This window comes from Mugil cephalus, chromosome 7 (assembly GCF_022458985.1).
Source record: "Mugil cephalus isolate CIBA_MC_2020 chromosome 7, CIBA_Mcephalus_1.1, whole genome shotgun sequence".
Lineage (NCBI taxonomy): Eukaryota > Metazoa > Chordata > Actinopteri > Mugiliformes > Mugilidae > Mugil > Mugil cephalus.
In genome coordinates, this window is record NC_061776.1 from 23014093 (window position 1) to 23029369 (window position 15277).

The 15277-nt window shown below is 41.2% G+C and overlaps 2 protein-coding genes across 3 annotated transcripts; both read left to right on the forward strand.

Annotated features, from left to right (window-relative positions):
• The first annotated feature begins 516 nt into the window (after window positions 1-516).
• Window positions 517-8788, forward strand: hhatla (hedgehog acyltransferase like, a). 2 transcript variants are annotated; one of them, XM_047588437.1, is made up of 13 exons: window positions 517-699; window positions 1659-1786; window positions 3092-3159; window positions 3267-3380; window positions 3854-3874; window positions 4109-4303; window positions 4567-4776; window positions 5019-5190; window positions 5547-5691; window positions 5801-5836; window positions 5933-6134; window positions 6545-6686; window positions 6916-8788. In XM_047588437.1, the coding sequence occupies exons 2-13, from the start codon at window positions 1681-1683 to the stop codon at window positions 7050-7052; spliced, it is 1548 nt and encodes a 515-aa protein (XP_047444393.1). In that variant the 5' UTR covers window positions 517-699; window positions 1659-1680; the 3' UTR covers window positions 7053-8788. The 2 variants fall into 2 exon arrangements, with proteins under 2 accessions (XP_047444393.1, XP_047444394.1); XM_047588438.1 differs by lacking the exon at window positions 3854-3874 and having other exon boundaries at window positions 518-699.
• A 1798-nt stretch (window positions 8789-10586) lies between these two features.
• LOC125011186 (kelch-like protein 40a) lies at window positions 10587-15252 on the forward strand. Its single transcript, XM_047590273.1, has 6 exons — window positions 10587-11952; window positions 12069-12229; window positions 12506-12613; window positions 13080-13265; window positions 13550-13699; window positions 14764-15252. Exons 1-6 carry the CDS (start codon window positions 10828-10830, stop codon window positions 14873-14875), a joined length of 1842 nt encoding a protein of 613 aa, XP_047446229.1. The 5' UTR covers window positions 10587-10827; the 3' UTR covers window positions 14876-15252.
• The last annotated feature ends 25 nt before the right edge of the window (window positions 15253-15277 follow it).

A 15277-nucleotide genomic window follows, 5' to 3' on the forward strand; every position in this document is an offset into this window, starting at 1 on the left:
AGTTCAGCTGGATGATCGTTTTGGATGATATAGTTTGTGGTGACGTTAAACGACTGGCACAACCAATATACTGTGAGTAATGGCAGGTCTGCTGCCAGTGACAGAAAGAGTCGAGATGAATAGTGGTAAATATGAAAATATGCAATAAATGTAAAAAAATAAATAAATAAAATAAAATAAAAAATGCATTGTTGTGCACCAGTGGACCCAATTAATTGGTAGTGAATGCCACTTCATCCCCAATTTAAAGAAACATAATAATAATAATACTAGTAATAAATAAATAAATAAATAAATAAATAAATAAAACGTTTGTTTGCTCATCCCTATGTCTAATCCATTATCTTTTAGATGTTTGGTACACCGGGGGTGGCTCTGATTTTCTCCTCATCTTAAACCATTGTATTGTGAGTGTTTTTGCGCTCTAGTAGGATCTGATGGGCTCGGCGTGGACCACCCCTCACTGCGGTGCAGTAGTGAGGGATAAATATATCCCCCTCCTCCTTCTCCTCCTCCTCCTCCTTCGTTGAGTCCGCAACATCCTAACTGGCCGAGGCTGGAGATCGCAGGCAGCGGCAGCGGCAAGCCCCCTCAAGGCGAATGAATTAGAGAACCTGCTGTATCCTCTGTTCTTCTAGTTCTTTTCCATATTGAAGAGTCGGGCTGTAAATACTGCGGTCATCATCTTGCGGATACAAGGTTGGTAAAAAACAAAACAAAAAAACAAGTCTGTTTTTATAGTTATGTGCGCAAAGGGTTAAATATAGAAGTAACCATAAAAATCAATGCAGACGGCCTGAGTGTTATTGACTGTGTGCAGTGAAACAGCAAACCTGCATTTGTATGCAGTGCGCTTTGCTGGGGTCCCACATAGCCATGGATACATCTTGGCATGGACCTGCCTCACTTCTTAGTCCAACTCCTTCAACTTCAACTCGGGTTCGCCTCATGAACCTGACGCACACATTCAGAGAGTGCACTGTTCTCGGATGGAAAGTAGCCTGCGTCTGTTTTCTAACTCCGATGCACCATTCTTGGTCATTCCTGTCAGTGCTAATTATTCTGTGAAGTGGGTCCCTCAGCGCCTCTCAGATCACATAGCACTGCAGCTGCCCCTGCTGTACAGCAGACCAACTGCGAGAGCTATAATAGGAAGGAGAGGTAAGGTTGCGCAGCTGACGGTGCTGATTCCGAGGAGCCAGAGCTCTGCAGTCCTATTTAAGTCACAGCCCGTCGGTCCTACAGGCTGATTAGTAAAATGTCACCTGTTAAAACAGATTGGTCCGGATGGGACATGAGGAACATGTGTAAATACTCGTTCACAAGTTATATTCAACCTAATGAGTTTCTAAAGCATGTTGTGTATGTACGGTGGGCTATATTGTAAAACGGTTTAACGTTTTCATCTGGTAATCTATATAAATAGCTTACTTGACACTCCATGGTATTTCTAAGAGACAGTTAAAGTGCATGCTTTCATACTAATCCCAGTGACAATCTAAGTATCACTCCAAACTATAATTCAACAAACTAAACCCTTTTACCACTGTCTATATCTGACATATCTGTTACACCTCATAATCTTCCTGGTTTTACTCGTACTGTTTGCCTTCAGTCAGGTCTGTTATTGTGTGGCTGATTGCGTTTCTGCCCGTTAGGCTTCCAGTGTGCAGATTCACAATGGGGATCAAGGCTGCCCTCCCCAGATATGAGCTGTATCTCTACACAGCTGTACTTGCCATGGCCTTGATATGGGCAGGCAGTTGGATATTTGAAGCTTCAAGTGGTGAGTGCACAACCTGTCAACGAGATGCCCCAAGCACAAACATGTGGTCATTGTTGTTGTTAATCGTCACCAAGGCGTTGCTGAGCTCGTGCACTGAAATCTATTGGGATTCTTTCATTCATTTAAAAATGTACAATTCAGTTCTTTACATCTAATAAATGTCACCATATGACCTGTAACAATATGGATTTATTACTATACTACAGCTTCATAAAAACAGGGCCTTTATCTATGACAGTACTCGATTTAACCTGAAACTGTGTCAGACAAAGTTCATTTAGCAGATGAAATGAGAGTGTCCTCCTCTAAGGAGCTGCTGCACGTTCTTATTAACATGAAGACAATTTAAAGGTGCTCCACTTACTGTCTAATTATTTTCCCGACACAGTCCGAGAGACAATGTGCTAATGCCAAACACTTCTTCCTGAAGTAATCCCATATGTTTGCAGATTTCAGACTATTAAACGCTTAAATTTGTCCCTTCACACGCTGAATGGACTTAGTGTAATCTGGTGACTGGTGCCGTGTGTCACAGTCTGTGCTGTCAGACTGGCAAGGCCAGAGTCCTGCTGTCAGTCGTTATTACGCCCTGATTCTTGTTCTTCACTTGAGCCTCTTGGATTGGCCATTAATGGCCGCTCCATCTGTGGGTATTTTATACTGCTCAGGCTTGCATGCTATAGTAGCGTTGTATCCTGGTAATAGAAGCCTGGCTGTGTTCCCAGAAGTAAGAGGCTTTCCCTGGATGACCCTCACATTTCGCTATCCTTTCTCACGTCCATTAGTGTGATCAGGTGAAGATGGACGAACAGCTGAGGGAACGTTTGTCAATCACATTTGTGCACTGGATATCTTGACGGCACTGTTGGTATTATTATGACTACTATAATGATTGTTGTAATAGTTATTTTGGTCATTTACGCGTCACTGTCTTGCCGGTACATTAATATCCTACAACAAGATTATGGCCGTGTGAGAGTAGATGTCTGCCTCAAAAATATAAAGCTCCATTTTGAATGGATTATGTAATATTCATTGTTGGACTGAATGTGAATAATCCAGCAATTGCACCAAAAGCTGTTTAAACTGTGAATACCTGCAGAATCTTTTTATTTTTTATTTTTACTGAGGATTAGTACGAGGGTTTAAAATGCCAAAAATAAATCTGCACAAACCTGGACTGTGTGTTCTCCCACACACACGTTTTACAGTGTTCTGCCATGATTAGACATTGCACTAATTAAAACACACATCATCATGCACAAATTCTTGCATTTAGTATATTTTTTTTTCTATTTTATTCAGAGAACATAAACAGAAAGGCCTTCAAAGAAAGCGTGAAACCAGGATGGCATTACTTTGGCAGGAAAATGGTAAGCTCCCTCTCATTTAGCCTTTCTATACGTGTCTCTTTTTCGAAGCAGGATGCCATAAGTGAGCTGTTGTCATGTGCTGCTAACGCATTTCTCTTTCTCTGCAGGATGTTGCGGACTTCGAATGGGCGATGTGGTTCTCTACATTCCGCAATCATATCCTTTTTGCTCTCACTGGTCATGTGATCTTTGCCAAGATTTTTACCCTGCTGGCTCCAAAGGTGCGTGCATTTGTGTTGTGCAGAGAATGTTGGTGTAAATGCTCCTGCGACGGCAATGAGTTTTCATGCCAGTACAATTGCATGTCTTGTTTTGTGTTTGTGTACACTGGCGTATTGTACATGTACAGTATACACATAAGTGTGTCGTGTTTGTGCACAGACTCAAGGCCATACCTCAGATTTTATTCACTATGTGGTATAAGCACATCAAATGCTACTGTATGTTATACTGCTATGGCTAGCAGGCCTCAGGCTAAACAGTTATTTCAATTCCATTCAATTTAATGGAATATTGTTGTGATCTACTAACAAAACACGTGTACTGGCCTGATGCATGAGCATGCATTGTATGCCGTTAGCCTCAGATGTTGTCTGATTACTGTTCAGTGATTGTTGTGAGTGTGTTGGCATATTTAAAACGGTTCATTAAGTTTTAAACATGTTTTCTGTCTTGTTTCATGCTTACAATGAAGATTGGTATAGATGGATGTAAGGTAACATTAATAAACTTGTGAACTATATAACATTTGTCATGAGTTTCATTTAAATCTGCATAGTAGATAAGATTTTTTTCCCCCCTCACAATTTAATCTTTCCCTCCTAAAATATACCCATCGCTGTAGATACAACAGTGTTACACTAACACCTTTCATCGTGTGTTGCGTTAAATTACGGAACTGTAAATTGCGGTGTTGCACTGACACTGGCCCCCTTTTTTTTACCCACAGCACAGATCCTTGATCTTTGGTGTGTATGGTGGTTTGGTAGTCCTGGTCACCATGGGCTGGACATTCACAGCTCTGGTTCTGTCTCACTGCGTCATACTGTACAGCGTCGCTCTAGTCAAGAAGAAATGGATGTGCTTTGCTGCAGGCCTGGGCACGCTGGCCTCCATCAAGCTGGAGCCCTATAATTCTTGGCAGGTGAGTGCGTGGCTCCAGCCTTGAGTTCACTCTCAGGGAGAATTTTAAGGTCTGTCTTGTGGTCTTTAAACTTTATAGAGCACTCCAATTTACATAATAGTACACATAAAGTTGTGTTATATGCTGTAATGTAATGTGCATGATGTTAATGTGCAGTGATGCCATGAAATATATTTAAGAGGGACAATATCATGACACCTCTTCAGCCAAATTGTCACTGCTTTCCTTATGCACAGTGGTGATGTTTGACGGTCTTCCTATAGGAAACCTTGGTGACCGGTTCGTTCGACCTGCAAGACATCCTGTTCTACGGAGGCTGTGGATTCACCATCATGCGCTGTATGAGTTTCGCCTTAGAGAACTGTGAGAAGAAGGACGGCAACTACACGTTCTGTGACCTGTTGAAATATAACTTCTACATCCCCTTCTTCTTCTTCGGACCCATAATGACTTTCGACCAGTATCACGTCCAGGTGAGGTTTGAACATTAAACTGTATCTGAAGGAAAATTAGTAGGTGTGAAGGGTGAGTAGCAATGTGTCACCAGGGGCATTTTACACCAACCAACAGTTTCATTTTTTAAAAAGCTGTTTTTCATGTGCTGTATGCGCTTGTAGACTCTAAACTTTGTAGCTGAACCTGTTTAGTTCAGGTGTTTATTATTGAAATGGTCATTAAGTGTTTCAATTTTACTATAAATATATATATTTCGCAGGCAAACAACACTCAGCTGACCCGGAAGGAGAGGGAGATGTGGAACATCACCTCCAAGGCCTTGCTGCACCTGGGAGTTATTCTGGTGGTGGATGTGTTCTTCCACTATCTTTACATCTTGACAATACCCAGTGACATGAAGCTGGTCTCCAAGCTTTCTGACTGCTGTCTCGGTAAGTCAGTGCTAGTTGGTTGTGTATATGTGATGCTAATGCTGTTATTTTTTTCCCCTCACAGTTTTCAAATGGACTATAAGAAAATGATGGAGAGAAAAGAAATAACATGTTGTTAAAAATATAAATACTAGTCATTCCCTGAAAGTGTTTCATGGGTGATTATGCTATGGAATAACTCAATATTGTATATGTGTACAATCATCACATCATCACACATTCATTTCTATATCACTGCACAGTCACTGCATCATAAAAGTACAACTTTACAGCTTATATACAAATTCAGCAAGTTAATATTTAGTTCATCAGGAGCTACCATGAGCGTAGTAACTTTGTGTTCTTGTCCTTTGCAGCCGGATTGGCGTACTCCAACCTGGTGTATGACTGGGTGAAGGCAGCCGTGATGTTTGGTGTTATCAACACCGTGTCTAGGCTGGACCACTTGGACCCCCCCCAGCCTCCCAAATGTATCACCATGCTCTACGTCTTCGCTGAGACGTACGTGTGACTTAGACGACTGCGTGCGGCCGTAATAATACACTGCATGATCACTGTGATGGGTCCTGAAATTTTATTAACAATGAAAATGTATTTTCCTGCTTTGTAGGCATTTCGACAGAGGCATCAACGACTGGCTTTGCAAGTGAGTGTTTGGTTCACAGCGTTAAACCACAGACCGTAGTATGTACAAAATGACTGTGAGCGATCGTTATGTTAAATGTGAGTTGAAATCCTGCAGGTATGTTTATGACTACATCGGTGGGGATCACGATAAAATCTTCAAAGAGCTTCTTGCTACAATCTGCACTTTTGCCATCACCACTTTGTGGCTGGGCCCATGTGAGCTGGTTTACATCTGGTCCTTTTTCAACTGCTTTGGCCTCAACTTTGAGCTGTGGGTAGCCAAGCTCTTCTCCTTTCCACCATTTTCTACCATAGAGGTGAGAAACCATTAAGAAGAAGAATGCTGGACTTTGAATAAACAATTTGCATCTCGTGTTTTATTTAATTTTCTTTAAAAAAAAAAAAAAGCTAAATTTCACTTCTAGAAATTACTTCTAAACCTCTCTGCTCAGTGAAAAACTTAAAATCTAGGCAGAAATACAAGAAAACATTGTTCATTTCAGTCTGTTTAATTAGTGAATTTGAAAAATGGATGGATTCTGTGAATTAAAGTTTCCACATCATGATAAATAAGCTATTGCATCAGATTTAGCTTTAAACTTTCTCCATTGAATCGGTGTCAAGCATGCATTAATGTTCGAAAAACAAAGGTCAATGATAGAAATAAGGAAAAGATTTCAAAAAATGTTCCTAACTGTTCTTGAACTTACGTGTTTTCTGTTCCTAGGGTGCTATGGGTGAATCCATGTCACGCAGGATCCGTGGTGTCTTCAATGCTGCCAACTTCTGGGCCATTGTCCTCTACAACGTTCTCTCTCTGAACAGTTTGGAGTTTGCCAAAATGGTGGGCAGAAGACTGATTTTCAAAGGTGGGGAGCATTATATTTTAGTAGTATAGTTTAAAAAGGGAAAACATCACAGACAAGGAAAACAATGAAGGGAGTCCATCCTCCAGAGACTACAGTATTTGACTACATCGTCCTGTTTGTCACAGATATTACCTGCAGTCGAACACACCCAGCACTCTTAAACACATACTTTTCTGTTCTTATTTCTTCTTCTCCCCAACCAGTTCCTCATTTTTGTTTTTTTTTTCAGGTTTCCCTCTGTCCACCCTGTCTGTGTTATTTGTGACCTACTGTGGTGTGCAGCTGGTGAAGGAGAGGGAGCGACAACAAGCCCTGCTGGACGAACCAGTGAAGCCAGTGGACGGTGGCAAAGAAAAAGCAGAATAATCAGACAGAAAAACAAAACAAAAAAAACAAAACAAAAATTAAAACCACTGTTTCACAGACTCCACGGTCAACAGGCCCTCACATGGTTCCACCCTGAACTGTAACAGCCAGTCGGCTCCTGTATTGTTTACAAGCCGGTGTTTTTGCTTTTGTATGTCAGAAGCGAGGCAATGTATTGAACTGTGAAACATCCCCAAGTGCACTTGCTGAAGATAATCGTCACATCCTTCAATGGTGAATTTCTGATTTGTGTTTTATCTGTACAAAAGATTGTTTATCACATTACAAGCCTGCCAAACGTAAGTCATGCCTCACAGTATATCTAAGCACATGTAGTCTTGTCAAGGAACTACTACATTGCTCTGACATTTTTCCTTTTTAAATCACCAACACTACTAATAATGTTAGTTATATACTGTCTTAATTTTGCCTTAATATGTTAGATCCTAATCATTGCATTTTTAATCAAACTTTAAGGGTTAAAACTTGAAAAAACTTCAGGGTGCCACAAATGGAGTGCAATAAGGAAATTAAACGAAGGGTGCTGTGGATGTTCTCCACACAGCTTGCAGCTGATTGTAATGTATATTTGCTTCACTTTCACATAGCAAAAGTACAAGCCACTGTGTATGGGATACTGTATTTTAGTGAGAATGTTTTAGATTTCGTATGATGTTAAAAACTTGAATGTATTTCAGTCAGTGAGGACTGTCCGGACAGCCTTACTCCATTACCGCGCTGTCCACAAGAGGTTGGTGTGGGTGTGGCTCTCTGGCATATCTTTCCTTAACCCCCTGTCACATGATTCAGGCCCTCAGTTTGCTATGAAAGGCAATCGGCCCAGCAGGGAATGTGGGTCAGCCTTATCCTGGGTGTCACCAAAACCTGCTGTGTGTCTTTGGCGCAGCAGGCAGAGAGAAAATGTTCATGCAGACTGCAATGTCTTTTACCCACTGTACGATTTTTATTGAAAGGCAATCGAACATTTGACTTGTAATAGAGTTCTGTTTCATCCACACGTGATGGAGTAAGCGGGTTAAAACGGACGCTTTGTCATGTGTTTGGATGAATAAGCTTTGTCTGCATTAAAATATATCATCAAGTTAAGTTTGATTGACGTGATTTTGACAAATGTACTTTGACTGATGCGGGGACACTGTCCTCTAATGCTACAGGATGGCCCAGTTGGACTAAAAGTGGTCACGGCAATTAACGCTTGTTTTACCATTGTTACATTAGCAAGGATTAAAATAGTACAACTCTACAAACTCAGGGCTCTACAGATTTTAACTTACTCTGCCCGATGACATTAATTTTATTGCCTCTCTTAGCCGACCTTTGAAAAATCAAAAGTTGAGAAAATATGTATGATAAACCTTCATCATCATCATACAGTACTGTTCAGTGGAGGAGCTGGAAGAACACGAATGTGTTGTTGGTTGGCTGATGGTCTTTAAGGTTTCAATCTCTTTAGAGGATTGTATGGCAATCAACAGAAATTGCAGGTGTCTTTTTAAACCTCCAATCATGAGATGCAAACACTGTCCTTTTCTGTCTCATTGAAAGACTGACTGTGTCCAGATTGCATCGTTTCATCCATATATACTGTATATACATATTTGAAATATCTCAAGGAACTGCAGTATATGTATGCTAGTTTGTATCCATATACTAAATATGTATGCTGCATGTATGTTATAGTCGGATGCATTTATAAATGTTTCTGTGGCTCACTCTTTTGCATTCTCTTGTGTATCTTTCTACATGGTCGGCCTCAAGAAGATAGATCTCCAAATATGAATTAGGTTCTGTTGACGTATTTGTCCTGTTAAAAATTAGTTTTTATGTGATCATTTTTGTGCTGTAATCCAAAGCTGTAAAAACAAGTCTGGAGCTAAGTTTTGAAAACTTGCATTTGAAAAAATAAAATTTCTAAAACAGTAGATGTGGTAAAGTCAGTTCTGAGGGAACGGTGCAAATATTCACCTCTCAAGGTTTCAAAATAAAGTTTCACCCTCTAGATATGCAACCTTCAACATTCAAAACTTTTCCTGAAACATACTCCGACCAGCCGTAACATTAAAACCAATGTCATGAGAACTAAATAACATTGACCATCTTGTGACAATTCACTGTTCTACTGGGACACTTTTGAACTTGACATTCATGTAGGTGTTACTTAGACATGTACCACACACCTAGACCAGACCAGACAACCCCACCTGATAATAATGACACTTTTTGATGGCAGCAGACATCTCCATCAGGATGCAGCCTGACACAGATACACACACACAAACAAACTCAAAACAACTCAAAAAGCATAAAAAAATATCAAGGTGTTGACCTAGCCTCCAAATTCACTAGATCCCGAACTGATCAAGGCCCCTTTAACAACACTCTGTTACCAGACACCTCGGGACACCCCCAGAAGACCCATGTTCATTCTCTGATGAGTCACAATTGCTTCGGAGGCACAAGGAAGGTGGTCATAATCTTAAAACAACATAAAATACATTTAATTTGAAATTAGATGGAATAAACTCTCCTGGTCGTCTTCAACATCTATGGCTAATTTTCACAAACACATTCCCCAGCTTCTCATTTTCAACCAGTAGGTGCCAGTGTTGTCCATCACACAAATAATTTAATCTCATGAGACCCACGCTTTTGTTTGAAATACATTTTTTTTAATTTCTCCAAGGTATTTCGGTTTATTGGGACCTAAGAGGTTATAGACAATAAACATACTCTTTAAACTGGAAGTAGTTTTTGAAAAACAAATCTCATATGTGGACACATGGATTTTTCCATTGTATATTAAAATGAAGTCTCCAATGTGTAACAAATTATAAAACTATTTATTTTAATATCTGAACATGGCTGAGCAAAGACAGGATTGCAAACAACGAAGTCACAGCACCCTCAAACGAGTACTTGCTTATTATCGTAGCTTATTACTATTGACAACATTTGTTAAATGTGCATGTAATATCAAACTAGAGAAGCTAATAATCATAAATCAATAAGTTTATTAAGAACAGAATCTGATGAGGCTGAAATTGCTGCACATGTACTTTATAGCATTTACAAGCATGTATTACAGTCTTCATTAAAATAGAAAAAAAACAAGAAGAAAGTGTGTGTGTGTGTGTGAGTCACATATTGACAAGGATTCAGTTTAAGGGGAACACTGAATAAACACAACACTTGATACATTTATTTCTAAAACATCGTTAGTCAGGGGAGGTTCATTATGTAACACATGGGTCTTCATGTACTACTATTGCTATACACAGTACTGTTATAGAACTCCACTGATACATAAGCAATGTGTGTGTGTGTCAGTGGAGCAGTGTGCTTACATTTAGTAATGAAGTCAACATTGGATTACCAACAGAATGACAATTGGGAAATAGCGTCTAAAATATAACAGTGATCAGAAGCAGCAAAGCTGTCCAGTGAGTTGTTCTTCTGGATTTAACAACCCCCGTCATTCAGCTGTTTGCGGGGGTCTGTGAGGCCCAGCAGCGGATAGGTCCTCTTCCCTGCCCACCAAAATGTATTCCTCAGCTCTGTGAGGATCCTGTCTATAAATACACTTGACTTACACAGTCACTGACAAATACAGACAGCTGCAGCCACCAGCCAGCCAACCCGAGGAGACTATCCAGGGCCGTCTGAGCAGCCCCCTGAACGGTGACAGTTCTTCTCTGTTGTGGGGAGTAAGCAGGGAAACCCACGACACCCAACCCGCACAAGGTGACAGAACAAAATGGCTGCCATGACTATAGACCCAGCGGAGCAGCCTCGGATGTACCAGCAGACCCTGCTTCAGGATGGACTGTGTGACCTCTTGGAGAATGACAAGTTTGTGGACTGCGTCCTCAAAATCCAAGACAAGGAGTTCCCCTGCCACCGCTTGGTTCTGGCAGCCAGCAGCCCCTTCTTCAAGGCCATGTTCCTTTCTGACTTGGAGGAGAGCAAGAAGCGGGAGATTGTCCTCAAAGATGTGGAGCCTACTGTTATGGGGCCAATCCTGCGCTACTTATACACATCTGACATTAATCTGACAGAACAGAATGTCCAGGATATCTTCATGGTTGCTAACATGTACCAAATTCCCTCCATCTTCTCTGTATGCGTGTCCTATCTCCAAGAAAAGCTAGTGCTGGGAAACTGTCTAGCTATCTTCAGGCTGGGGCTGCTGCTGGATTGCCCCAGACTTGCTCTGGCTGCCAGAGAGTTCATCTGTGAACGTTACCAGGTTGTTGTCAGGGACCAGGACTTCCTGCAGCTAGCCCCAAGCGAGCTGGCTATCATCATTACCTCAGACGCCCTTAACGTTGAGAGGGAGGAGTTGGTGTTTGAATCCCTGATGGAGTGGGTCAAGCACGATGAGACAAACCGGGTCAAGGATCTACCAGAACTGCTGCACTGCATTCGTTTCAGGCTCATACCTTTGGATTACCTCAAAGAAAAAGTGGAGCGTCACCAGTTCATCCGGTTCAGTCAGGAGATCAAGAAGGATCTGGATCTTGTCAAGGATGCTCACAAGGGACGTCTGCCCAAGCCGAGGAAGCCTGCAAGGGACGGGGCAAAAGGGGAAGAAGGAGGTGAGGATGAAGAGGAGGATGAGGATGAAGGCTTCCTGCCGGGTATACTCAACAACAACCCTCGCTTCGGAATGTTTGAAATGGACCTGATACTTATGATCAGCGTCACAGGGACTGTGGCTTATGACCCGGTAGGAAACGAATGCTTTGTGGTGTCAGAGTCTACAGAAATTCCCAAGAATCACTGCAGCCTGGTGACAAGCCAGAACCAGATATTTGTTGTTGGAGGACTTATCTACAATGAAGAAGACAAAGATGAACCGTTCAGCTCTTACTTCCTGCAGGTAGAGTATCCATCATGAGGTCCATCAGCAGCTATTTACAATGTGACAGAAAATATCTTTTTTTTTTTTCATTTTTCTTGTGTTTAATTCCTCAAACATTCTTGCTTTTCCTTCAGTTTGACCCAGTAAGTTCAGAATGGTTAGGGATGCCCTCACAGCCCAACCCTCGCTGTCTGTTTGGCCTGACGGAAGCTGAAAACTCCATCTTTGTTGTTGGAGGAAAGGAACTTAAGGAAGGAGAGCACACCCTGGACTCAGTCATGATCTACGACAGACAGTAAGCGGGACACACTCCATTTAATATTGAGCTTTTTATCTGCTATAAGTAATAACTAGCTTTACTGGAATCCAGAGATATTTTGTAAGCAAGCCTCCTCTAAGTACAATAAAATGAAAATCCTCATATTTTACCATATAATTTATAAGATTATCGTCAAACCTGGAGATACTCCACAGCCTTCCCATCATCTCCTCTCAGAATTACTGCAGCATGATTCAGTGTTATCATGTGGAGAGTCAGCTCATGAGGATGTGTCATCTTCTGTGCACACAGGTCTTTCAAATGGGGAGAGTCTGACCCTCTGCCCTATGAGGTGTATGGCCACGGAACAGTATCACATAAAGGTCTCATCTATGTCATTGGAGGAAAGTCTGAAAGCAAGTAAGTGGCATGCATAGCTGGCTGTAACCAAACTATAAGCTGATATTTCACCCTTTGATTGGATTTCACAAGAGGTCCAAAAGCAGGCTATTAACTTAAAATCCTTATTCACTACCTGTATAGTGTTACAGTTTATGGCAGTCACATCATAACGTATATTAGTTTTGTAAAGTTTACAACATGCGAATCAGACAACCAATCAAAAGAGACAACAGAGGCCAAGACAACCTGATGTTAATAATATATTGCCCCCTACAAATGCCACAGTTGGTGCAACTCAGCACCATCTGTCGTTTTCTAAGCCGTCACTTCTTTCTAACCTGTCTCTTCTAGTTTGTACACGTGTTAAAATATCTCCAACCCAAACCAGGTGACATTTTTGAAAACTGCCACAAGTAAATTGAACATCATGCATAAAATCACCAATTAATCACCTCAACGCATTGTATTAAATGTTTTTATGCAGGAAATGCATGAGAAGAGTCTCCGTCTACAATCCCACTAAGTTTGAGTGGAAGGACCTGGCTCCTCTGAAGAGAGCCCGCTCGCTCTTTGGTGTCACGGTCCACAATGACCAGATCTTTGTGGCGACAGGGGTCACAGACTCAGGCCTCACCAGCTCTGTGGAGGTCTACGACATCGCCACCAACAAGTGAGGCAACAGTTGTTTGCGACTTTATTATGTGACCTACTTTATTTCAGCATTATGATATGAAGCATCTGTCTACAGTTGTCAAATGACTCACGAAGCGGGAGCAGTAGATCATTAGGTCATAAAATACCACTCGCTGTGCTGGAGTAGGTATGGAACAGTAATATAGCAGCTTATTTGACACCCTCTCTTTCCTGTGTGTGTGTGTTTGTGTGTGTGTGTGTGTGTGTGTGTGTGTGTGTGTGTGTGTGTGTGTGTGCTGATATTATTCTGTTACACACCAGGTGGTCCGAGTTCACAGAGTTCCCTCAGGAGCGTAGTTCTCTCAGTCTGATCTCGATGGGAGGTTTCCTGTATGCAGTGGGAGGGTTCGCCATGATGCCCAGTGAAACCAGTGTGGAGCCCGTCCCCACAGAGATGACCGACATATGGAGGTGAGAGGCAACATACAGAGAGATTATGATGTGACCAGGAGAATTTGTTAATGGTGAGAGAGTGATTATACTCAATAGAAATCACATGGACCCCTTTTCAACAACCTTGAAAGATGTCCTCGTCCACTCGGACTGTGTTTTGGTCAGTGTTACCTCTCTTTGGATGTTTTATCGTTTGTGTACAGAATGACATATATTCTCAGTTTGAAACTGAAAGACTGTTTTCAAATTCTTCCGCTAAATGAGGAAAAGTCTCTGGGCTGAGCTGCAGTTTGCATTCCATTTACGATGACTTACAGCAATGTAGGAGACATCTTGTATCCAGTAGTTAAAATTAATATATGTGTGCATTGCATATTCACTGAATTAGATTTTGGAAGTTTAGTAATGGTGTCAACTTAGTTATTTCTGACATGGTAAACATTTTTGTAATGAAACGCAATACACAAACACAAATCAGACATTAAAGATTAATATTCAGCGCAGACCGTATCATACACATTCAGACATGTCTGGAAGGGATCGTTAAACCAACACAGCACAACTGTTGCCACACATCTGCCAAGAAGATCATCTTCTGGACTTTACCCAAACAAATCAGAATCCATTTTCAAGACATAGCAGGAAAACCACGGATATAATTAGTAACCCAGTAACCTTTAATATTAGTGCTATCTGTGTTTGACTAATAGTCAATAAATCTGAATCACTTTCCCGTTTCAGGAAATGATCCTCTTGTAGGACAAAATTAATGAGATCCCTGTTATTGGTGACTTGGTCCTCCTGTGTGCCAAATACACCCCACACAATTTCCCTTTCAAGTAATGTCGGCAGCTACCAGCTGTTTCACAACATTACTGAGTCTTTTCGGAAAACCAAACAAAATTGTCATAATCTTGAATGAACACATACAACTAATCTGGCCAAAATGGAGATTAGCATAATTCATTCTCATACAACACCATGCCAAATAATTCTCCGCACACGAAAGGCACTGACATCTAATTTGTCTTATTACGATGCTATAAGAACATCCAGGGCTAACATATTTATCTTTCCTACAGATATGATGAGCCAGAGAAGTGCTGGAATGGGATTCTGCGTGAGATAAGCTATGCAGAGGGATCCACTATCCTTCCTGCCCGTCTCAATACTCTGCGTCTAACCAAGTTATAACCGGGCCGAACCGCTGGTGCTGTGAGGTTGATGATGTACCATTAGCTTTCAAGTAACTCTTTAAACTCATTATGGACACTGGCCCAAAATTAGCTGAGGGTGCAGGATGTTTCAGGCTAACAATTGAACCTGGTCTCTGAAGGTGAAAGAAAAGGGGTTATGAAATCAGCATCAGATTGTTGTATCTCGTGTTTTCAGCAGGGGGAGACAGGCGTGTTAAATCTGCAGGGCTGGGGGAGAAGCACGAGTTAGAAAACCACACTAAAACCACACTAAATAATTGAACTGTATGTTTTTTTTTTAATTGTATTATTTCATGAAATTTCTTTATTACCTGCAATGATTTATTTAAATGAAAATAAAGGATTATGATGTTACCCTCTGTGAGAAGTCTCTGTGATA